The following is a 26,420-nucleotide window of genomic DNA, read 5'->3' as shown; positions in this document are numbered from 1 at the left end:
TAGTGATAACACTTGACTCCACTCTCACACCTGGGTGAGGTGAGCCTCAGATGACTGAAGGCGCAGATGGACAGCAGATAAAGCCAAAACGAATTAACATAAGAAGGAGATGTTCTGGAAATTTCACTGTTGCATCAGAGCGCCTCAGCTGTAAAATGTCAATCTTTAATTGTTGTGCAATCATCTTTGTAGGGGCTTGATTAAAAAACAAAACAAGATGATAAACAGGATATACAGCATCTGTCAGTGAATATGTAAATGCTCCATTAGTTGAATTAAGGCCATGGACTCTTCCTCTAACAGGAGACTGCACAGGTGCGTTAGCATCTTTGTGTTTCATTTTCCTTTCCAGTTTTCTATTCTTACACCTTAATGCAATCGCCCCGTCCCATTCCAACCAGTATTCCTCTGTCTTCTACTTTCCTTTAACCCCTCTCCTCAACTCCTTTCTGTCAGCAGCACACCCCCAGTTGAGTGGTTACTGTGCTCGAGACACTAAGCAGTTATTTCTGTGTTTCCTGTGTGTCATGTGGTGGTAGCTCGAGCTAGCTAGCATGGCTGACAACACACAGGCTCCCAGGTGCAGAGTGTCACAGTGTGGGCCGTCAGCCAGAAAGCTAGTGGGCCAGTTAGCAAGCCAACTAGGCCCTGCAGCACGTGCTGCCCTCCTCCCCCACCCTTAACCCATTGCTATTCCCAGTGGAAGGAGTAACAGGCTTGTTACTTCTTTTGTATGTAGCACTTAAATTGGTTGGCTTATTTTAGCCAATGATTGGGTTTTTATTCTATCGTGTCTGTATCCTGCACTTACATCGGTTTGGCTTATTTGAAGCTATTGCAGCACTTGAAGTGATTTCACCTATTTGAAGCTCATGGACTTGCAAGATTCTTGCTGTTCGGAGTTGTTTCCTCATGATTGTTTGCACTTATTGTAAGCCGCTTTGGACAAAAGTGTCAGCTAAATGTAATGCTGTGACATTTTCTCTGTGAGAAACAAGACATGCCTGAGTGTGTGATCTTGTGTGAGCTTGCCTATTTTTTTGTTTTTATTTTCAATGAGGGTATTGCTAAACCAAACTAACCTGTTTGAGGATACAGTTGGTATAACAGTTTTAAAGTGCCATCAACCTGGTTATGTGCAGATCTACTGTATTTGGAATAAGCTTGTGTCTCTCCACCAGAGTTCAGGGGTCAGGCTGCGCCGACGGAGAAGACCTTGAGTGAAACCGGCATGCAGGGGCACCAGGGCTCGCCCTCTTCCCCCAGCTCGCCCCCAGGCTGCAGATGCATCGACCCAGACAAGGCTGCACTTCTCTGGGCAGCACAGAGAGACTGCTGTGCTCCGGTTCCTGGAGCCCTGATGCTCTGATAGAGACCCTGCGCCCATGCAGGAACCAGAGGGAGGGGAAGGGGAGAGAAAGTGAGGGGATGCAAACACATCTGGCATCTGCAAAAAAAGACTCTGCACACAACTCTCATATCATTACGAGAGAAATGTACAGGCCCTACAGAAAAGCGAACTCTGTTTCCCCCCTCTGCTATCACACATGCAACAGTAGATACACACACCCACACACATATCCAATTGTGTGCCGACTACCTCTACAATCTAGAAAAGTAATTATGTGAGGAACAGGACAACAAGTCACAACAATTCTCCAGCTGGTAGGACAGCACCAGAATAAACCTTTCTCTGCTATTGTTCTATTTATATAGCTCAACCAAACAATGCCGTGCTGGTGTCTAAAGAAACAAGAAGAAGCTAAAGAGGAAATGGTATAAAACAATACTATTATCAATGTTGTATACATACATAGTACTTTATATACAAACAATAAGATCTATTAAAGCTGTCAAGGGGAAGATAAATGAAAAGCTGTGAAAGGAGGACACAATAGAGAGTGTATCAGAGTGCAAGAAATGTGTGTGGGTGCACGTCTCTGCAAGGTGTCTTTTTGGTGTGTTTGGTTTTTTTGCGTGGGCGCTGCCTTTTGCATTAGGCGGCAGTACAGGACGGAGTTAGAGGTAGTGGTTGGGACGTGTGTTTGTATGTGTGTGTGTGTGTGTGTGTGTGTGTGTGAGTGTGTGTGTGTGTGTGTGTGTACATGTGTGGGTAAGAGTGTTTCTGATAAACAACCCAGCAAACCTCTCTCCGTTTCAACCCACTCTTCCACAGTGCCACGCGTTCTTCTCAAACCTATTCTTTTCTTCAAATGGTTGAGCGAGGATTCTTTCTTTATGAGCTTTAATGCGGAAATAATTTGAGAAGAAGGAAAATGCATGCTTGTAAGGGTATAATGGAATAAGATGTTAAATGCATATACACAGTGGTGTTGGTGTGCCTGTGAGCTGCCTCCTCTCTTCAGGATGACAGAGTAAAGGCCAGTGAGAGGCATAGCGGCGAGCTGGAGCGGTATGCTCTTTGTGACCAGCTGTGGGGCCATTAAAGGCCCATCTGCAGACAATAGGCTCTGTCTGAAGGGCACACACAGCCTGGTTCCTGTCCTGCTCTGCCTCACTGTGTTTGTGTATGGATGTGTATATGAGAGTACCATGCATTTCCATGCCCCATTTTAATCTATTACAAAGGAATACACATAAAACACACACTTACTCATGCAGCAACTTCTAAATGTAATTTTTAATGTGTCTGCATTAAACATGGTTATTCTCCACAGCAAATCTCTTCTTACATATAATGGACTCAACGCCTTCTCCGCAATGTGGCAGAAAGACATCGTTGCAGATGGCGATAAAAACGGATTTCACCGTGTGATTAGGATTAGAAGGAAATGAAGATTATTAAAAGGTTATCTCCTCTCGCACACTCGACAAAACAAAACAGCCTGCAAAAATAAAGGCGGGCACTGGAAACAGCTCGCTGGCACAACCACATACTACTCAGAGTGGTTCGATCAAGCAAGCCACAGCTTCACATGCCCTGACACACACACACACACACACACACACACACACACACACACACACACACATACACGCACACACACAGACACACACAGACACACAGACACACGGCTGCTGCATGCAGACACATGCAAAAAATATCTGTCCCAATACTAAAATAGGCCCTGAGAGGTTGCACCTGCACCTGTGCCCTGGTCCACACCTACACACAGGTGTCAGGATGTGACACATACACACAGACAGAGAAAGAAAGATAGCAGAGAGGGAGGGGAAAAACAAGAGCGCGGTGAATCACACTGCTGCGGTCGACCGAAAAGCTTTTTCTAGATATCATCTCTGTATTTTGGAACTCGTCTGATTTTCATTTTTAAATAGACTGATAATGAAAAGTACCCCACACAGTAATTCCTCGTTCTTTCTGATATGTAATTATATAATGTATAATAGGACTTTAATACACAATTATGGGTTTACTGGGAGTGGAGTAATGGTTTAAGCAAAGTGTGTATCATACATGAGTGCTTCAAGTGTTTCAAGCCATTTAGAATGAGTGATCTCTGAATGTGCATCTGTGAGTCATACCCATGTGTCCCTCGTTGGTATGGTCCCTTCTCAAACGGGGCAGAAAAGGGGAAGAAATAATCTACAGGGATTTATCTTTAATATACATATAGCTGTACGGGAAGACACATGCATGAACACACCAAAACATAAACAAAAGGTTGAATGAGATAGATTTTATTTTTCTAAAGTGAGACATACAGTATAAAGGGGGTGTTCAGTCCGTCTTGGTTGAGGTAGTTTCCTTCACATCAATTAATCACATTAAAATCAAAAATCAAAAGAATAAAAGATAAAGTCAAGCTGGCATTATTGTGTTTTCCTTTTTACTAGACTACTCATCATATTAAAAACTGCCTTTAGGAAATCTGACCGTAAAGTCTGAGGAGTGTCACAGTGTTTATGCTTAAAGATAGATGCAAATATATAAAGAGGTTGTTGGATAGTAAAAGCCTTAAGGTTGGTTGATTTGATTCCAAACAACTAACCACGGAAGACGAAGTGTTTACATGGTTTATCAGCTACAATATTAAAGGGGATGCAATAAAAACCCTCGGCTGTGTTCTTTGAGAAACATTGCCACTCTGTGGAAGCTGACTGTTACTGCAGGCTAACGCGATACTGACCAAGCAGCAATACAACTTCAAGTTTAATTTCATTTTGCTTAACATTGTCTTTTAAATACTGTTGTAGCGCATTTTATGTCTTCAGAGAAATTCTTTGAATTGCCTTCATGTTTCACAGGTGCTTTACAGAGAAAGTTGTCTTACAGTGTAAGATATACTATTATAGATATTATAGACTATAATAGATACTATTATCTTAATGTTTACACATTTCATTGTTGTTTATATATACATATATATATAAATATACATATATATAAATACATATATATATATATAAATATACATACATATATATTGTATATACAGTATAACAAATTATAATGTATATATATATATATATATATATATATATATATTTATCTATATATAGATAAATATATAGATATAGACAAATACATATATATATGTATAAATATTATATTATCTATATCTATATATATGTATATATAATATATATAATATATATATACTGTATATTTATATATATATTTATACATATGTATTTATCTATCTATATATATATATATATATATATATAAATACATATGTATAAATATATATATATATATATAATATATATACTGTATATTTATATATATATTTATACATATGTATTTATCTATCTATATATATATAAAAATACATATGTATAAATATATATATATAATATATATATATATACTGTATATTTATATATATATTTATACATATGTATTTATCTATATCTATATCTATATATAATATATATATATATACTGTATATTTATCTATATCTATATCTATATATATATCTATATATATGTATAAATATATGTATAAATATATATATATATATATATATATATATATATATATATATATATATATATATATATATATATATATATATATATGTGTGTGTGCATAGTTAATTTAATTTAATTTAATCCGGAGTAAAATTCCTTTTAGGGTACACATAATAGTAAAGTGGATTCTGACACCATATTCACACATTTCACAGTTCCTCCTTCCCGGCTCCAATGGGACAGGAGACTCCGGTGCCTTTGAGGCCACAATAGCCTTTAGGTACCTTCTTCAGGTACTGCTGGTGATGGTCCTCAGCGTAGTAAAACTGCTGCCCCTCCAGAATCTCTGTGGTGATTTGACCGTAGCCTTTTTTATCCAGCTCCTAGCGACAAAATACAAACATTGCCCACAAAGGTTATTGTACAGTTATTCCATAACTAAAGACAAGCAGTAGACAAATTAAATGTCAGATGACATGCAGAATGCATTTCAAATAAACTAGTATACTATACTACTATAAATTATCTAGTTCAGCTAAAAGTATTCACTGATCAAACATTTTAAAACCTATTTTCAATGCTTTTAGTGTGTTAACTAAAATGGTGGTTCAGAACTACTGGCTTACTTGAAAAACAGCAGTGCCGTTAAAGTCACTAAACGGACATCTCGGTGAGGACAACCTTCCTCGTATGCAGCATCTTCATGTGTTCAGGTTCTGTTTCCATCATCATGACATACATTCAGTACTACTTTCTCTGTAACTTCCTTAAAATGAACACAACTCTTTAAATGGTTGTTTTATTCTGTAGTGTATTGGATGTGAACTTTCAATACCTCTAACTAATACAGTAAAGAGCCTTTTCTCCTCCGCTAGAAAGCAGGGTGATTGAGTGACAGAAGAAAGGAACAGCTTTTTCTTTAGTATTGCAGCTTGCCTCTGTGACTCTCTCTGTGGGACAAAGCTTCAAAGAGTATCCGCTCTCTTTGAGACACTTTTTATACTTACACTTTTCTAAACACCTTGAGAAAAGGCTTCAAACACACTAAAAAGAGCACACTCCTTCACATAGACACACACAAGCACACACTAAACACTTCTGACAGATATATCAAATACCTGCTGAGCAGAGTGGTTTTCTCTATCTAATAACACAAGCACTTGGACCTCTCTAGATCAGAGCACCTGAGCGCTTACGAAACAACAAGTCTGATGTGCACTGGGAGTGTCTCAGGGCAACAAGTAGCGTGCATGCGGCGTGCTACACCTCAGAACTGAGGAGCTTTGCTTTACCGGAGCGTCAATTTGGCAGGATTCAGCAAGCAGCATGAAACAGAAACTAAATGTATTCAATGCTGGTACAACCTGTTTTTATCCGCTTCTGCATTCACAAGTGACCAAATACATCAAATAAGGAAGTTTTAAAGGAAAGAATACATATATGACGTGAGAATTTAGAGTTAAAACAAACATAAGTGTCTTTGTAAGGGATTGGATCAACACGAGCCTCCAGCAACTCAGATTCATGTTTACCTGGCTTGAGATCTTATGACAGCAAAGACCATACTATATTCCTCGTACCATTTTCATACCACTTGTGACCTGTATGGAAGCATCTGCATGTGCTATGATTCTCTACTCCTTTATTCATGTTTTTACTTTAACATGTCGCCCACCTGCCAACCAGACACGAGCTGCAACTGTTGTAGAATATTAGTGTCTAGCAAGTACATTGTATCAAACATAAGATGAAAGTGTGTAGAATAACCATGATGTATAATATTCAATATACTTAGTCTGGTTGTAAAAGCACAGCGTCTGTAGGCACAGCTGGGGGAAGGCCTGAATAACAGCACTGGACTTGTGAGAGTGAAGAGAAGGTTTCCTAATTCAAACCCATAAAAATAAACTGATTTATGAGACCCTTAGCATATCGAGGATGAGATAAGGAGGGACATGCGCCTGTGCAAAGGGCACGACTGACCTAAACTAAGCTGAAGACCTGACGACACCCTCTAAAAGCCTTATGTCAGGAATCTCCAGGTGATAATTCAGAGGTAGGAGGGGAGAAAACAACAGGTTGATTTATTAGTAGGAGAACTGGACAACGAGAAATGGACGACCTTTTTAGCCTCATCCTCGGTGTAGTATGTGAACTAAGGTATAAGAAGGGGGGCCAGATCATTACTCTGTCAGAACTCAGCCGGCTGTGTCCTCAAGAGTTTTGATTTGTACTTGTACAAGAATAAACTTCTCCAGTGATGATCTCCAGTTATAACTTGTAAAACAACCAGAACGTCTATAGCTTATTAGTTTTAAAGTGTTAAAGGAAAAGGTCTGAACTTCACCTCTGGCCCGGAGGGAAGACTTTTTTTCTACGACACAACTAACTATTATTCTAATATTCTTTTCTATGGATTGGAGTTGATTATTGTCAATTATTATATTAAATAGTGAGACATTTCCATCATAAGTTCCTCACATTTGAGAAGTTGCATTTTTGCTTAATAAATTTCAGCAGTTAATGCATCGTCAAAAGATTGCAGAAGATGAATATACAATTAAACGACAAACCTTTTACGCATTCTATTTGCAAGTTGGAAAAAGAAAAGAAAGATAGATTTGTTGTTTCGCCTGAGTTAAAACCAAACCGAGCCATGTACATGCTACACGTGTGGCTACACATCTTTTGCTAGTGCTGTTACTGAGCAAAATAAAAATATAGAAATGATTATTTGGCAGATGAAGTTGGTACTTTTAGGTCATCTGGAATTGCGCATGTAAGAAGAAAAAAAGTATGACCACTAATTTATTAAAGGAAATAACGTCAGAGAAGGGCAGCTGGGTAGTGTATGACGTTGTCCACATGGAGGCAGTGTGGCACTAGCTGTGTGTGTGTGTGTGCTGGAGGTGATGCAGTGGAGTCAGTAAATCAAAGCTCTGCGCCCCACAGAGAGGCTGAGGCAGCGGCTGACCTCTAAGTCCTCAGTGGCTGCCGCTACAATGTGAGGGCTCTAATCTCCCTGCAGGAAGGAACCAACGTCCACAAACCAAACTACAGCCAGAACACAATTCGGACATATTTATCTTTCAAATGCACACTGTGTGCAGTCTGACAACAGAAGAACCCATTTTTTCTTTCCTATATCCAAAGGCATTGTAGTAAAGCGGCCAACACAAGCATGGAAGCTTTGTACAACATGGCCTAATTAATCAGTCATCACCACCAAACCACTGTAGAAGCAAACCCTCCAGGGCAGAGGACGCTTCATGTGAGGAGAACACAATGTCCAAGAAAAGGTCTGCTATTCCGAGCATACGTACACCCCCGCCCTGACACCCCCACACAACTCTTTTGCTCTCCATCCAGCCGTCTACAGCAGTCACAACACGGCGGCCATTTTAGATCTATAAATCAGAATGCATGGCGTCACGCCACTGTGTATAACCTTATGTGGCTTCTCTCTCTCTCTCTCTCTCTCTCTCTCTCTCTCTCTCTCTCTCTCTCTCTCTCTCTCTCTCTCTCTCTCTCACTGCAGCAGAGGAATGGAGGGAAGGTGGAGTGTAAAACAACGCCAAAGATGGAGGAGAGAAAACGAGATGTCCTCAAGTTGAGCATTTTGATGCCGGTGACGATGACGTATAAATGATGGCTACATAGAGGGAGAGAAATGTGTTCATCAGCGTTTGTGTATGCGTTTGTATACATGTGTGAGTGTATGGAGGATGGAAACAGATCGTCATGAATACAGAACACATTGGGTATGGTACAGGGTGTGTGTGTGTATTTGTATAACCGTAGGGACACAAATCACGTCATACGGCTGTATTATGGGGACTCGCCTTCCATTTGACAACAAAAAGTGGGTCCCCACGAGGTAAACCTTTACCATTTGGGGTAAAGACTTGGTTTTTGGTTATGGTTAGGGTTAAGGTTGGGATTAAGCATGTACTGCTTAAGGTTAAATCGTCAGGGAATTAATGTAAGTCAATGCAATGTCCTTCTGAGTGACAAAAACATGTTTGAGTGTGTGTGTGTGTCAAGGGCTGAGCTCACTCAGCCCAGTCAGCCCTTCCTTTCTTCACGCCTGTCGGAAAGACTCCCCTGTCAAAGGCATGGCTGAACGGGTGCATCTCTCTCTCTCCTCCTTTCTGACTCTCTCACCATTGCTCTCTCTCTCTCTCTCTCTCTCTCTCTCTCTCTCTCTCTCTCTCTCTCTCTCTCGTGAGCACAGACCAGCGTTTCGTGCTACCAAGTCCTCCCTGCTCTCCAGCCAAGCGAGAGAGCCCCTTTCGCCATCACCATCGCCAGAGAGACGGCCTCAGGACACAAATAGGACGTGACACCCCGAGAGAGGGTGGAAGTGGAGGAGCAAAAGGAGGAGGAGGAAAATGTACTCTCTCCTGTCTTCCTACCCCACTGTCTTGTCTCTCTCTGTTTTTTCCCTCGGAAGGCCTACGGCTGCAGAGTGGTGGGGAAGAGACACGCATTGACATAGAGTTTGTGACACCCGATGACTCATGGTGAAGACATTTGAAGAGGGATATGACCTCAATTCGGTGATTTATGTAATCATCCCTAAGTCCAGTCCTGTTACTGGTGTGTGGTTACCGTCATTTACCATTTCTCTCCCCTACGTCTTTATTCTTTTTTCTTGGTGATGTGATGAGGACATCGCAGTCGTGATCGCAAATTAGCTTCATTGGCATAATTAAGTACAGTCATGCCAAAGCACGTTTTACAAGGTTTGCAATGTAAATATAATAAAAATAGAAGTGGTGTAAGAAATATTACAATAAAAAAATTGTAACGCCTCAATGTACAGGTGTGTTATTGAACTATTAAGGGTGTTGATGCATTTCTGTGTCCACAGTATTTAAATGTTGTAGCTGGTGTAGATGAAGATCATTCTAACTGCTTTATATACTGTTCTAAACTATTATATTGAATAATATTTCATAAGCTGAGCACATTTTTTGCATGTAAAATATTAATCAATTAATAAAAAAAAATGTAGTATAATAAATCCCTGTGAAATGTGAAACAAATACCTCAAGGTTGTACTCAAATAAAGCCCTTCGTACTTAAAGGTACCGAGTTAATTCATTTTCAGAATGTAAAGACAAAAGACAATAAATGCTTTGTACGTTACTGTAATTCATTTGCACGGACCTAAAAACCCAACGCAATGTTCACTGCGAGCACTGAACGCTGGAGCACAAAAAGCCCTTCAACATCTTACAAATGTAAATACACTTTGGAGTACTGCCGGACGGAAGGCTGCTCCGGCGGTAAAATGCTGGTAACAGATCGACTGCGTCTCTGCCTGAAAACACATGAAGTAGGCTGACATGATACTTATCGACTAGTCCGCGGCACCACACTTGCCCTCGATGACCCTCAGGGAGAGAGACGGCGCAGGAGTGATGGAGAGAGGACGAAGGAGGAAGACAGACGGGGAGAGAAAGACACAGAGATGCTGCAGAGACACGCCAGGGATAGATGGAGGGAAGTGAAGAAGGGCATGGGAGATTATCCAGAAGCTGAGAGAATGAAAACAGAACAAATAGTCTGAAAGAGAGAGAGATAATGAAAGAGTAGCGCTTCTGCGAGAATCTGTAAAATGCCTTATATATTAAACATTCATGTACATCACTGCGTGTGTGTGAGCTAAAGGATGAGCATTGTCTCTGTGTGTCTGTCTATGCACAGAGGATGAAGAGTTTTTTTTTTTTTTCTCTGCCCTGCTCTGTTCATCTCTCGTTCTCTTTCTCAGCGCGGGTCAGGCATCCATTTTAGCTTGGCTCTAATCTTCAGCGAGCGCTCCTACATTTTGTGAGCGAGGAAGCCAACACTCCTACATTTTGAGAGGGAGAGAGGATGCACACACTTCAGTCTCGGAGCGAGGCGGTGCGTGCTCCTACGTTGTTTTTTTTTATGTTGTTGTTTCCCCCCCCCCCCCCCCCCCCCCCAAGGCAGACAACAAGTAACTCAACATCTGAAGACTGAAAAACGCAGAAGATCATCCCTGCGTTCTTGTGAAAAGCGATCGCCTTTCAACATTTCTGCTGCACTGTACTCAATATCACAAAATCAGTCCGTCACTGAAGGATGGGCATTTACTTTCTGGCAATTAAAAAGTTGTGAACAACATAGCTCCTAAATGTTTCTCTTTAAAAAGGTTATATCTTAGCCAATACTTCCAAGTGGTAAGCTGTCTTGTTGCGATCGATCAGTTTAGCACACAGCAAAAACTATTTCATATAAAGCACGGACAGACACGCGGGAGCTGGGGAATAGCTGGAAGGGTAAATCTGACTTTTGAAGACTTTCCAAAATGAAAGACGCGAGCTTGTGTGACTTGAAGCCTGATCACAAAACCTGCTGATGCTCTGCCCTGTTTTAACAACCCCGGGCTTCTCCTCAAGACTTCTAGCCCCAAACGATCCCCCCATTTTTTTTCCTTCTCCAGCCATCGTCTGAACCCCTGTGCACCCCCCCCCCCCCGCTTCCCCCTTTCAAGCTCATTAAGTTAGGATGCCTTATCAGAGGGCACACTCACCCCTCCAAGGCCTTACACATGTGCGCGCACACACGCAATATTCAAGCTGGCTTGATAAAACCTATTGTTCATACATGCACACACACTCATCTCTGTCACACACACACACACACACACACACATATATATATAGAACCCCCGTTCTTCCATTTTTCTCTCCAAACCCTAACCCATCTCTAACCCACCCCCCTGCCGCCGCCCCGCACTCTCCTCCTAATCAACTCTTCCCATCCCTTCACTCTCACCCTCCACTCAGCCGCCACCCCCCCCCCCCCTCCCCCCCCCAGCTCTGGGGAGACACATTTTAGCAAAGAGAGAGGGAGGGATAGAGAGAAAGAGAGAAGAGGAAAGAGAGAGAGAGACGGGGGAGACAGAGGGAGAGAAAGAGATGCACTCCTCCTCTGCTCTGCTGCCACAGCGGCTTGGCTACAGAAGCCTTTGATGTTCTGCAAATTTCAAATTTCATTATAGAGAACCCCCTTCTCCCTTCTCCTCCCCCTCTCTGCTCTCGCGCTTAAACAAGCTTTTCTGCCTCACTCTCCCTCACCCCCCTCCCTCCCCAATGCTGAAGTTAAGAAACTGAAAGCCCTGCAGAAGAGACTCTTCGTATGGGTTAATTATTCATTGGGCTGTGCGTGTATGTGCCAAATGTATGTCTCCGTGTGTGTCTGTACGTACATGCGAGTGTGTGTGAGTCATGGGCTGGCAGTGGGGTGGATTTTGTGATGCCTGCCTTATCTCTGATCGTCTTGGATCGCCTCCACCCACTCTCTCTTGTCACTCTACCGAACATGCACTCACTTCTCCCGATAAGAGAGTGTTGGCCTTTTAGGATAAAACGCATACACACACTCACACACACACACACACACACACACACACACACACACACACAGACGGACACACACAGCAAACCCCTTCCTCTGTAAAGATGCCATTTTCAAGCCAGGGTGTTCTTGAGACTCAGCATCACTGCGGCAAGGCAACCATTTCAGGGCAGGAAGCTGCCATTTTGGTTCAGAGCGTGTCAGCTGCTTTGAGAAGATGCGTGTCCCAGTGGCCCTCAGATGAAACTGGGGTGCCACTGAAGTGGTTGACAGATCGGTGGTGTCAGCAGCGTTGGTGGGGAGAGAGAAGGGAAGAACGAGAGAGAAGGAGGGAAGGGAATCTGAGTGCTGTTTGTCCTCTGGATGTTCAGAAATGGGTGTTTTTGAGTGTTTGCTGTAAACTGGGTTAGTTCTCAGCCTTTCCTTTGTGTGGCGGTGACAAGAAGACAGTGCTCGATATAATGGCCTTTTCTGTGCTGCAACATGAAGCCATTGAACCCTGTTTTGGGTTTGTTTTCACAGTTTATGGTGTAGCGATTAGCTAGGCATGACATACATTATTATTCTCAGAAAACGGTAGGCTACTAAATACAATATGCCATCAATAGGAACGATAGATATTTGAGGGAACATTATTTTGTGAATTTCTCAAGAATTATATATATAAATATTTCAATTTGAGTTTTTTATAGTTTTGTTTTGTATACTGCATATATTTATAGATACAGGAAGAGTATACCAGGGATCTAAGGGCATTGTGAGCTTTATTCTCCTATACGTCATCGAAGGACGAAGACACTAAGCAAATGTTCATGGATTTTGTTTTTTCTCAGTTTCTTTTAACAGAATGATCTCCCGTCAAGATACATTCACTTTCTACTCCGGAGCTTTCATGTTGGCTAAAAGTTGAGTTTCAAAATTCACTCATGATTATTACATCGCTATTAAATAATTAACGATAACAATTATTATAAATGACATTATAATATTAATGACTTATTATTAAATAACACTACACAACTGCGTTTTCCAAACTCCTCGCTGCTGATGAAGATCATGTGATATGGCTGAAAGCTCCACAACAGCCACACAATGTGTGTGTGTGTGTGTGTGTGTGTGTGTGTGTGTGTGTGTGTGTGTGTGTGTGTGTGTGAGTGTGTGTGTGTGTGTGTGTGTTGTGTGTGACTCAGTCATGGCCCTCTGATGTGATTGCTTCCCTCTTTTTCTTTCCCTGCTTTTCCTCCCCCCCATTCACCATCTTCCTGGTCTCAGCTGCCACTCCTCCTTCACCTCTGACCCCAGCCCAAGGCCAAGGTTAGGAGGTTGTTGCCATGGCAACATGCACAGCCCTGTGGCCCGTGACTGCTGACCCCGGGACCCCTAAGTAACCATGACGATCACAATTTGCTCCTCTCTGCCCCCCTGCCAGCTTATCCATGAATACCATTTAGAGAGGGGAGAGACGCACAAACCAAAATGATGCAGGGATCAACGGATAGATGGACTAATAGATTGACGGACGGACGGACAGATGGATAAAAGAACAAAAGGGGGACGCGTGTGCCACTGAAAGGAAGAGCTTTAGAAATGAGTTTTAATGACCTATCGACCCTCTTCCTCTCTTTCAGTTAAAAAAAAAAGAGGGTGGCACCGATTGGATGTAGATGCGGATCAACTTAACAGAGGTGGCTTTGCTTGAGTAAACAGCATCAAACTCTAAGAGGTCACCACTCCAGAGACTGGCTTTTAATTCTTATTCAAATAACTGGGACAACTCTAAACTACAGCTAAGCCCTGCTTAACAGAAAGAAAAAAAACTTTTTGAAATGATGACAAAATTATGTTTTGCTCATTCTGAACATTCTCATTTTGTTACCGACATGAAACAAAACACAAACATCTACTATTGAAATGTACTGCATTATTGTACATGTATGACGTGTGTGAAGTTGAGGCAATGCATCTTAACACTGAACTCTGACTGCTACGATGGAACTAGGATGGACATTTTTCACTATTTTCTGACATTTTACAGACCAAGTTCCAAGGGAATGTCTTTAAATGTCTGGTGTTGTCAGTCCATCCCAAATATACTCAGTTTAATATGATATAAAACAGGAAAGTCGACCGAAAACTGCATTTTATGCCACTTTTGCATTCTAACCATTATTAACTTTTTCAACAGATGCTCTGCCTTACTTCACACATAGTTTGATTATAAGCAACACTATGAGTGAGTAAGTGTCATAATGAAACCTTCTGATGTGTGTGTGGGTATTATACCTGCTGGAAGGCCATTTTGCTCTTCAATGCAAGCTCCTGTTGAGAGGGGTTGGACGTGTAAATGGCTGAACGATACTGAGTACCGCGGTCATTCTGCTGCCTCATACCTGCGTAAACACACACACACACACACACACACACACACACACACACACACACACACACACACACACAAAAGGAACATTTAAGACACCCCAGAAATAAGCATAAGTATCACAATCTACACGGACTACAATGCAATTTGCATTTAAAAGGTTTTTACAATTATGTCATCATCCTGCATCTTGAATTCATGAGGCCAAATGAATTCAAAGATCACAGCAGATTTGGTCTTTCATTAGGGAGCCCTGCGGTGTGTAGGTGTATCGACTCTTGTAGGTGGGTGTATTTTCTTCGTCTTTGTCATCTACGTGGCACTGTCAACATTTTCATCAGCTTTACATCAGTGTGTTTGGAGGAGGCCCAGGCCTAGTGTACCTTAATTAGGGGGCCAAACAGCTGCCATCACTATGCTTTTCAGAGGCTACAATCCTGAGCAGCTCTGGCATCCATGGACCCCTCCGTGGCAGGCTTCTGTCTGCCTTTATCTCTTACCCTCTCTCCCACTCAGCCTTTGTTTCCTCTGAGAGAGAGAAAAGAGAGTCATTCTTCTCTTCATCTATCCTTCTAAATCCTTATCTTTCTCAATCGTTGGCCTCCTGTTATGGGCCGTGTGTGTTCTTCTTTGTCTTTCAGCCTGCAGCAACAGTGGCTTAGTTCACTTGAACAACAGATCCTCCCGTCTTTCCTGCCACTTAAGTTGGTCAAACTTTGAGTATTGTTCAGCGATTGCCAAAGATCAGTGGTATATATGAAAGGCTACATCAATGGAGGAGCTGATTCTGCATCTTTCGAATAACTTTTTTGTATGCAGTGTCTATTTTTCTCTTTTCTTTTTTAAACACAAACTAATAGCAAATATAACTGTGTGCAGTGTCTTCGTCATGTAACAGTATCTCTGTCTTTTTGTTGTCTCCTTTTCTTCACATTTTCACTATATATATTAGCATTATAACTTAATTATTTTGACAATTAAGGGCAGTGAAACCAGCTGTAAACACAACAATTACATACTATTACTATTTACGAGTCGTGTCTGTGTCCATCCAACAAACTTGAGTCATTCACTCAACTTTTAACTCTGCTTTGTTCTCTACCAACTCCAGAGGGATGCATCTCGCTCTTTAGCTCAATGCTGCACTATACTCACCAGCTAGTTGCTAACTTAGTCTGTTGATTGCTGCTAAGCAGGTAGTACACAGTGTTTTCTTCTGTTAAAAACAGGTTGCGGATAGCGGTGAGAGTGAACCAAAACATTGAAGTTTCAGGCTGTAAAACCAAAACAATGAGCTGAAAGATGCTAAAAGGCGTCAAAGAGCTGAGGGGGGACGGGGACTGCAGAGTCAAGTGATAATTCTATGTAACCCTCCGAAACCCCTTTCAGATAATAATGTGTACATTATTATTTGAGCCACTGTAAATATAACATGTTGATTAATGCTTTAAATGAGTGCCTCTCTAACAGTGCTCCAACACTACAGGAAGCTCAGAAGACATCGACAGATACACAACAAAAAAACCTCATCAACCAATCAGATGTGGCCACTGGCATGCCACATTAATACTGCTTTTTCCCCATAGGATTTCCTCAGGAGAAAAGGTCTGTCGCCCATATAATATGTTGTTTGTCAAACAACATACTGTAAGTGACACCTGTTAATATCTCTTCATGTTGTTTTCTATTTATATTGTGAAAACTGATTAATGTGCTGACAAGCTGGAAACCACAAGATGCTGGCATCTCCCTGACACAGAGATCTGCATATCTTGTTCTCTTTAGATTAAATGTTACCTTCCATTATGTCACAATGGATCTGTGACACAGTGTGTTCAGATATAAAGGCTATAAGTATTTATCTGGTCTTCATTCAAACCAGAGTCGACAAGCAGACGTCGCCCGCTCTCGGACGCTCACTGAATGCCTCAGAGAATTTGCTTCACTGAAAATTTCCTCAACAATATTAAATGCTTGAGTAGTTCAAATATGATAAAACAGTGAGTTGTGGAGATTACTCCCTTGAACAAAATGTGTTCATATCAGTCTCTGTCCGGAATCCTATTACTTATCCTATACTATTATTATCTTTTAAAAATACAATAGATTTTACATTTGAAATCTTTCATAGCAGCCCTGAGTAAAGCTAGCTGACATCTCTATCACCTTAAAGTGAACGGTTAGCCTTAGAGAGAAAAACAAAGAGGGACTGTGTCTCTTCCTCATTGCAGGAACATTTGAAGTAGTTTGAAGTCAACACAATCCATGTCTTTGTTTTTTCCCTTTCGATATATAAATATAAACAATATAAACAAGACTAAGGGTGTAAAGCCATGCTAGTGGTTCTACTTAAGCAAGGCTGGGACTTGGCATTTAATGCTAACATGCTCACGAATGTCATGGTCCGAGATTGTTATTTGTCATTTTTGATTGGTTGCCAAGCTTCGAGAAGGAGGGTCTTATCTTAGATGAGCCTGTCAGACGTCAGGAGGTGAGAGTAGAGGAAGGAGAGTGGCGTGCTATCGGATAGCCGCAGTTCCTTGATGAGACCATGAACGATAACCTTAATTCCTAAAGTATTTTTTAGCTTTAGGTTCTGACTGTAATTGAAAAACGTAAATGAAACTGGAATCAATGGCAAGCTCATTGCGCAACAAGAAGAGGACTGGAATGGGCTGGACCAACCACGCGGCAGGTGCGAGCGGGGAGATGAGTTGAGCTCCTTGGGGTTCATGTAAGGTCCGCACCTTTCTTTGTTAGCAATTGCAGGCATTAAGTGTATGTTGTGGTCCATTATTAGCTGTCACAGCCATTTTACCTGCCAACAAATAATTTTATGTCACATGTCACACTCACAATGCTAACATGTTTAGCAGGTAACACCATATAGTCTGGTAGCATGCTAGCATTTCACAATTACTACCAATTACTTTGGTGGTGGACAGACCTACAGACCACCAGTGCCATCCATAGTGCCCTGCTGCTAGCTTGGCTAAAAACAGCCGTGATTTCATATTCTACTATTTCATAAATGTGTATTTTCAAATTGTACTTCTTTACAAAGATGTTGTCTTTATTGTACCCTTCACAATACAACCCAATCTCTCATTTGTGTTTCTGTCTCTGCATCCATCTCTACCCTCACCCTCTTTCTCTCCATCTCTGCAGTGCTGGATGTCGACCATCTTGCCCCCAGCGCTGTTGTTCAGTGACGAGGCTAATGGTGTCCCCTCCATCAAAGGCCACCGAGCCACTCTGCCATTGGCCCTCCACCAGAGCCTTTACTCTGATTGGCTGGCAGGCAGGGTCTTGTAGCTTTGCTGCTCCCTATGACCTTCCCGCTGACCCTGAGGTCCTGACCAGCTTAAACACACACACACACGCACAAAAAAACAGCTATGGTTGTGTATACATGTGCAAGACCATGTATAGACAAATCATGCATATTAATCCTGAGAGGAAAACCTATATGTCATATATCCTGAAACTACTGGGTTGACTGCTGTAATTGGATTAAAGCTATTTTACAGCAGAACTTGTAGGAAAGGTAGACATTTAATATCTCATTTAAGAAAGTGAAGACGACAAAAGCGTTTCATCACAAAGAAACGGTTAATGATAAGGAATATCAAAGAAAAGTCAAGAGACAAACACCCTTGAGTAGTAGCTGCTTCCAACAGAGACAATTAAAACTCATCACATCTTTAGAGATCCCTCCATTATCAGATGAGGAGTTACTCCCTAATCAAAATATCAACACCATCCAAAACATCAGCCTAGATTTTGACTATACTAAGTCCAAATACATCCCCATAAGCATTCAGTCCTCAAAGAACTACAACGGCAACAAATACCACCCAAAAAACTCAGATTCCCCCCTCCCGCCTACGCTGTCTCTCTCTTGCTCTCTCTGTTTTTAACAGCCCCCTTCGTTATTTTCTCCATCCATCAAAGGCGGCAGTAATTATTAATGAGAGCCTCCCTGTTCTCTCTGCATTATGCATGAGAGCCTTGCCTCTGAAAGCAGAGGGTAATGGGGGGTGGACAGAAGGGGGAGGGGCTACGGGTCACACACGCACACACACACACACATACATGCTCCGCCTCTCAGGGTCATTGACCTACGCCCACAAAGCCAAAAATATTAATTAATATACCCCCCCCCCTAAATAAGAACATTTTAAAGTAGCCCGTCGACACAAAAGCTAAAATCAGACAAAGTCAGAGAGTGGTGGCGTATCTCAAGTCGCAGAGGGAGTCGCTGCCGTCTCCAGCAGACATTCATGCACAAACCTGCGTACACAAACATACATGCATACGCTTTTTGGGCTTGTTGTGTTTAAACCCGCAGAGATTTCTTGCAACTCTGTAAAATCTCTTCCAGTGTTTTCCCTTGCACGCAAAAAAAAAAGAGGCACCGCTCGGCTTGTACCTGCTGGCATGTGGAAGATAAAAGACTGCTATTTCTCCCACTTCCAACTTCAATTTCACTCCTTCCTTCTGCAAATTGTGCTCATTCACCCTTTGTCTTTGGCTCTTTCCTTATTCCCCCCCTTACTCCTTTTCCTTTTCCTCCACCTTCCATTCCCTTTTCTCTGTAACCACAAGTGCATGTATCTTATGCGTGTCGAGGGGTGGTGACAGAAGGATGCACTAAGCATAGTGCTTGTGATTTTAAGTTGCAGGCTAAAATAAAAGGAGATGAAACAGTTAGAAGGTACAGTAATCAGATTAAAAGGTATGCCGGTGAAGAACTGGTAAGGAGGAAGGAGGAGGGAGGAGAAGATCAAGAGACAGTGGTAGAAATATTAGGCCGGCATAGAGTAACAGTAATATTCTGATGCGTGCAACGCCACTCTACAGAACCGGTGGCCTGACCCCGGCTTATTCTGCCCGGGTATCTTTTTACACGACGATCCTTCATCCGTTAACGACTGTAAAAGCTGAGATTAGCCTCACCTCTCAACCTCTTTATGTACTGTCCCTCCTTCCCCTCCGTCTCCTTCAGCTCCCTCTGTATCTCAGCACTCAAATAGATGTAAAACAAGAAAAAGATTGCAAGTGAGGCAAAAAAAACATCTAATTACAGAGAAGAAAGAATTTCAGCAGTCAGGCTATTGTCAGTGTCCGCAATTAAGAAATGTTTCTGCGTAATTGGTGACTTTTTGCATCCTTCTGAGCGTGGAAGAAAAACATTTGAAGCGAATTTGGAATTATTGCACTTGGCAGTGCGTACCAATTAGACTGCAGCAGAATGAGCGCTAATGAACAATCTGATGTTTCTTTTTTCTTCTTCTTTTACCACTTTATGCCTACCCCCTACCTGCATTTCCCTACACTGTCAGACAATGTAATACTTGTTCACCCACTTCAGTTTTAGAGAGAACCCTAACCCTGCCCTGCGCCCGAGGATTATTTGCTGTTTTTCACGCTGATGGATTCTGACCATTATTTCTACTTTTCTGTCAAAAAAGTACACTGCAAATAAAATTAAAATAAAAAAAGAATAATGCCTGATAACTGCAGTCTTCCATCTCATGTGTGTGTGTTTGTGCGTGATAGTACTCAGGATTGTGCTGTGCCCCGCGGTCCCGTTACGACTGTGTGCGTGCCAGCAGAGCCCTCTCCTCCTCTCCCCTCTCAGCTGCTATTTTTGCCCTGTTCTTATGTAAGCTGCTCCTGACGCGCTGGAGACAGAGGCAGAGTACGGAGTTGGGATGGTGAGAGCATCCCCAGCGGACACACACATACACTCGCCTGCACGTGCAAACACACACACACACACACACACACACACACAACAGAATATATATATACTAAGGGGAGTGAATATGTGACATATGCAAACATACAAGGCAAAACAGAAAGCGATGTTCTGCTGGCTGTCAGATGGTGACACTACACATATGGAGGAAACCCTAAACCAACAGCGGAACTGTGTGTGCATTGGTAATAAAACCACGCATGTGTGTGTGTGTGTATATATATATATATATGGCTCTAGAGTGCACATGCACATCATGTAGATTACTGCACTAACTATCTCCATGTCTCTTCTTAGCTTCCATGATTTCCCTCTACAGGAACAGTGCTCTCTAACATGATCACTTCATGGTTCTGGGCATGTTGTCAGAGCACTGTGACTCTGGCCCTCACTATGTTTATTTTTAGCTACATCTAACCCTAACAAGTAGAGCTTGTTCTACTGTTGGACTCAAAATCAGTCCAGATGATAGCACAAGTTAAATTCCCCGTATTCGATACAGAATGTTGAAGTCTGGTCATAAAAAAAAGGATATCCCGAACAGGTCCGCAGTTTCAGCAAATATTACATATCATACAATGATTTCAAATTGAAAAGAAATGTTATCCAATGAGCATTGCTGTAAATGTAATAATAATAATAATTTGACTATAATTTAATAACGGTTTCATTTCCCTGAAGGCAATATATTCACAAGACAGTACTGATGTACTCAAATGCTGCTTATCTTACTTTGGAGAAATATATTTTAATTACAGTTCATATGACTTTGTATGATGCCAACAAAAATTTCTAACACTGAAATGACAATTTTGACAGCCTGAAATTAACGCTGCAAATATTTAGGCTCTGTGTGCATTTCTGTGTTTGAGTGTGTTATTTGGTGTCAATCATCATTATGCAGAACACTGATGCTGAGGTCGCTGTCTCTAATCAACAATTACAGCTCAGGTTGGGATCTGATGCTTTTTTTAAGTTGTAACCATCTTTGTTTTTTACTCTTTTGTACGTATCACTGCCCCCACCCTCCTCCTTTTCAATGTAATTCCTCCCACATTGTTTCGATTACGTTCTTATCTGTGAGAGTATTTTTATTTCCATTCAAGGTAAACAAGTGCACTGAAGATGCTGAAAAATAAACGAATACAAAAAAAAAAGGATCTCAAGTTATAAAATGTATAACTTCAACATATTCAAAAAGACACACACAACTCATCCCCCACAGCGTGCACACACGTGCCGCAATCTCCATAAATTAGGACTGTCAGTGTGTGAGAGGGAGTAATAACTGACACCTGGTAATGAGCACACCATTTCCAGCCAACCGGTGGAGAGGGAAGGGGTTAGGTTAGAAGTGTGGGGGTAGCAGAGGTCACAGGTCAGGGGTCAAGGTCACCTCCTGCGGGATTTGGCTTTAGATAGCTGGGGCATCCCTAAATTGAGAGATGTAGTGACACAGGGGGTACCCCAACAGGGAATTGGCGTGTGTCGCAGCCAGCTGGGGTGACGATATTATATAAGGGAATATTCATGCTAATTTTAATTGTCAGAAAGTAACTGCCACCAGCGTGACTTGGCAGATGGAAGACGGCTTGATTTATATCTGTTTTGTGATCAGACCATATCATTGTCTGTGTGCATGTGTGATAAGCCATTTTTATATTCTATGTGATAAGCTATTTTAGCTGAAGACAGAGTATGTACACCCTACGCAGCAACTAGACAACTTACAAAAAAAAGCTCAAATGGATAAAAATGGCCATCATCACTGATTTTGGAATTGCACTTTCATACTTAAAAGACCTGTAATATATATATTTTTTACTGTGTGACTGCGCAGTCTACCTACAAAAGGTGAGCGTGCATGTACGTGCAGGCGTTATCAAATGAGGACAGCCGCCCCGGCCATCTTAACTGTGCATTTGTGTATTTGTGTCTATCGCTGTTCACTGACGCAGCATCAGCAGCCTACACCATAAATACTGCATGGCCTCAAAAAATAGAGAATGGAGGGAGTGAGGCAAGAGGAAGAAAAGGAGAGGGAAAGGGATGAGTAGGAAACAAAGAGGAGAGGAAAAGCCTCGGTTGTTAAGAAGAAGGGCGGCGGAGGGGAGATGGGAGAACGGGGGAAATGGGGGGGGGGATGAGGAGCAGGGAGGAGAGAGTGACTAAGAGATAAAAGTGGAGTGAGTGGATGCGAGTGTGTTTGTGTGATGAGCGGATGGCCTCGGGGAGCGGTCGACTCACTGCGCTGCTCTGCGGATGTGCTGACGGGCTCCAGGCCGTTTGCTCGCTCACTCACCCCTCCGCTCCGCTCGCTGCAAAGAGGATCAGGGGGTGGGGGGTGGGGGTGAGACGGGTGAGTACACGAGGAAAGCGGGAAATTGGGATAGAATGTGGAAAATGGATGGACGAAAGAAGGCGAAAGAAATCACAGAAAAAAGGAGAGGAGGAACGGAGGTCACCCCATGTTTGAATAGGAGCAAAAAAAAAAAAAAAAGAGTAGTAGTGCCTCTATGGGAGTAGCATTAGAGTACAAAAGAGAGATGAGTTGACAGGTTGGCAGGGCAAAGAAGTGGTCACATAAGGTGCTTCTATCCACCACTGGGAGCTAAAGGGACGGGGACACAGGGAGTGAAACGGGGCCTATATTCTATAACAAGGAAGTATCCAATAATCCAACTGACATGCCAATGGTGCAGCTCTGTGCACCCTCTGCATGCACAGTACGTGTGTGTGTGTGTTCTGCCTATTCGCATGTACGCACAAAAAGGGGTAAAGCTGTCTATGAGTAGGCATAATGAGCACTTGTGCATAATGTGAAGTGAACAGTATGCTCGCATATGTAAATGTGTGCGCAATTGATCTGCAGTGTGTGAAAGAACAGCAAGATGTGTTTGAATCTCACCAGTGATCATTCTAAATACATCAAATCATGTTTTCAACCCCCACGATGAAACGGAGCTGCTGTTGCCTTCTGACATGCAGATGTCACTTTGACTGTTGAGAGTTTGTCTGTGCTCACACACACACACACACACGTGTGAAGGTATGTTACTGAAGAGTTGCAGACATGAGAAACTTATAATTTGGGAGCGTGTTGAATGGGGGGGTCTTTATGCAACATCCCAGGGAAGCCAGCCGATTTAGACTAGTGTTGCTGAATATGGAAAGAGGGCACACAGCAAAGGCTGCTGGGAGTTTCTGATTGGCTGCTAATGTTGCTATCCAGGCTGGGATTGGTGGAGCTGACGCAGCCCGACATCACGTTGTCGGGACTAAACCCTTTTGAACTGAGGCAAAGCAGAGAGGCACAGATCTCAAAACACATACGCACACATATATGCATACACACTTTCAGATACACACCCACACACACACACGCATTAAAAGGAAGTATTGCATGCAACTGAATATGCATCTGTCCATGATAGTTCCACATGCACTCCAATATAAGAGTGTATATATAAAAAGCAGGATGGGATCCGTGTTGATCGTGTCAGGAGAAAACAGAATTCCTAATGTTCCCGGGCTCGTCTCCATATGTGATGATCTCTAGTGAATGTATGAGGTTGAAAGGGAAAAGAGAACTTCCTTAATTTCTCCATTCTCTTTTAAGCCCGGCTCTAAGGTGGACAGAATAAATTGGAGCTTAAGCATGCGTGAAGGCACAGCCAGCGGGCCCCTTTCCACCACTCCACGCCACATTTGTCAAATCAGAGGAATTTCTGCTACACGTGAACTCAGAATTGAAGAAAAGAGAAGCGGCAGGGATTCACATTTAAGTCACGCACAAGGAGTAACACTCCTAGAAAAAGAAAAGAAAAAGTATACTTGAGTTTGTGGTTATTTCGTGATATGTCGCCTGGTTAACTGTAACAAAAAAAAAAAAAAAAACCTAACGGAGTTCATAGTCAATAAGCTGCATGCTATTAATAAAACATGAGATGAGACAGGGCAGTGAGTCAGGGGAAATGCATGACTACTCTTCTGGCCTCACTGCCCTTGCCCCGTGGCGTGTCGGCTCGACTCTGCCTGTGCCTTCGCCCTTAGTAAGACGTGTCTCTGCTCTTGGCTACAGTGAGCGGGAGAATCTCCTCTGATCGCGATGATGTGGTTCTCGGATGAACCTTGATAGTTACTTCTGTCTTTGCTTCTTTTTTTTTGTCAACCCACTTCTAGTGAAAATGTGAATAGCATGACAACATACAGCTGATCTGTCAGCTTTTTGTGGTAGATGCACACACATGGCCGACAGTTTACTGCATTTAGGTCACACGGTGTTTGAAAAAACAACCATGACAGATGCAAAAGAGATGACAGAGCTGATGTGGGCAACGTCACCAAGTGTGTGTGTGTGTGTGAGCCTGTTTTAAGGCTGAAGGTCGGGCTTATGAATCTTTGATCCATCTCTTCCCAACTTGTCATGCCCATCTCCTACATTCAATATGAACGAGCAGTCTCTCTCTCTCTCTCTCTCTCTCTCTCTCTCTCTCTCTCTCTCTCTCTCTCTCTCTCTCTCTCTCTCTCTCTCTCTCTCTCTCTCACACACACACACACACACACACACGGTACATTAATGTTCTTACATCACCTCCTTCAGTGAGCAGAGAAAACAAGAGCGGAAGAAACCCGAAGAGATGGATAGATGGGTTATAGGAGGTGGGGTTCTTGTTGCCACTGAGGGGTGTTTGGGGGGGGGGGGGGGGGATTGGGTGAGAGAAAGGGGGGGGGGGGGGGTAGAAACATATGTCTTTAAACAAGAGAGGCGAGAAGACCAGGATTCAAATGCATTTTGTAGTGTAGGAATATCGCCCAGAACCCAACCAGGAGTCAAAAAGTATTTCCAAATAACTCCGTTGAATCATTTGGGAGAAATGTTAAACCATCGCAGGAAGGTTTCACCAGTTTTCTGTGATTACCGACTTCAGAATTGCCGTCGAGGGATAAAACCCATCCATGAAACGCACTAGCAAAAATTCGCAAACATTATCCAACCCAGAAAACACCACAATGTGTATCATCATTGCATTAGTCAGAAGCTTTATGCGAAGTGAAAGACAAAAGGCTAGTTTACATCGGAGCGGTTTTCTGCCGTTCGGGCTTGAACATGCACCACGCTGGTGTATCTCTCCATGGATGGCTGGATTTCAGACACATTAACACAGTCTGGCATTGACTTACACCCATGAGACCTCTCCCCCCCCCCCCATCACAACGCACACGCAGGCACACGTCTGGGCATCATCCTTCTGCTCCAATACACCCTGTGACCCTCGGGACGGCTCTTATTTGATGGCGACTTTTGGGTTTTTTGTGTATGTGCATGTTGCTACCTTGAGTAGGATCGTGGCGTTCCCAAAAACGTTTGAGCAGTTCCTCAAGGCTGACGTCTTTTGGGGAAAAGACCACCCTCGCCACCTCAGTGTGACCCGTCAGACCTAAAGGAGAATCACAAAACTTGCATTTGTAAAGAAATAAAGTTGTGTGACATTTAAAAATCATGATGTCTGCATGTCTTCTCAAACTGGAACAATTGCACTTTGAAAACTGCAAAAGGAGGGATTATGAATAGCACCCTTGAGTGTTTGGTGTAGGTGTCATTGAGTCATGTGCCACAGGTAGAAGACATTCAGGTTGAATCCAGCCTGATGGCACAATAGTGGAGAAAGAGTGATAAAGACAGGGATAGAGAGAGAAAGAGAAAGAGAGAGAGAGAGAGAGACAGAGACAGAGAGAGAGAGAGAGAGAGAGAGAGAGCACAATAAAGGTTAGGGTTTATAGTAAAAAAGTTGCCAAAAGCACACAACACAGACACTCGCTCCTGTCTGCAGCTGCCAGGACCCCAAAGCTCCAACAAGCTGCCTGCAGGCATTCTAAAACTAGGGGGAGGCTTTAGGTCTCACATACACAGACACAGACACAGAAACAGACACACACACGACCTTTGGACCGCAATACAAACTAAATGTCTTCATGTGACCACTACT

At 42.5% G+C, this 26,420-nt stretch overlaps 1 protein-coding gene across 2 annotated transcripts in view; it reads right to left on the bottom strand.

The window, feature by feature from the left end:
• Positions 1-5,017: 5,017 nt before the first annotated feature.
• Positions 5,018-26,420, bottom strand: part of msrab (methionine sulfoxide reductase Ab) — a 46,552-nt gene continuing 25,149 nt past the window's right edge. For both annotated transcript variants that reach the window (XM_029461342.1, XM_029461341.1), the window contains exons 4-6: positions 25,767-25,871; positions 14,573-14,679; positions 5,018-5,283 (exon numbers count right to left, since the gene is read on the bottom strand). In XM_029461342.1, the coding sequence (XP_029317202.1) occupies positions 5,110-5,283; positions 14,573-14,679; positions 25,767-25,871 (386 nt within the window). In that variant the 3' untranslated portion in view covers positions 5,018-5,109. The remainder of the gene's footprint in view (positions 5,284-14,572; positions 14,680-25,766; positions 25,872-26,420) is intronic.

This window comes from Cottoperca gobio, chromosome 22, assembly GCF_900634415.1.
Source record: "Cottoperca gobio chromosome 22, fCotGob3.1, whole genome shotgun sequence".
In the NCBI taxonomy this organism is placed as follows: domain Eukaryota; kingdom Metazoa; phylum Chordata; class Actinopteri; order Perciformes; family Bovichtidae; genus Cottoperca; species Cottoperca gobio.
This window is presented reverse-complemented; position numbering and strand designations above follow the sequence as displayed.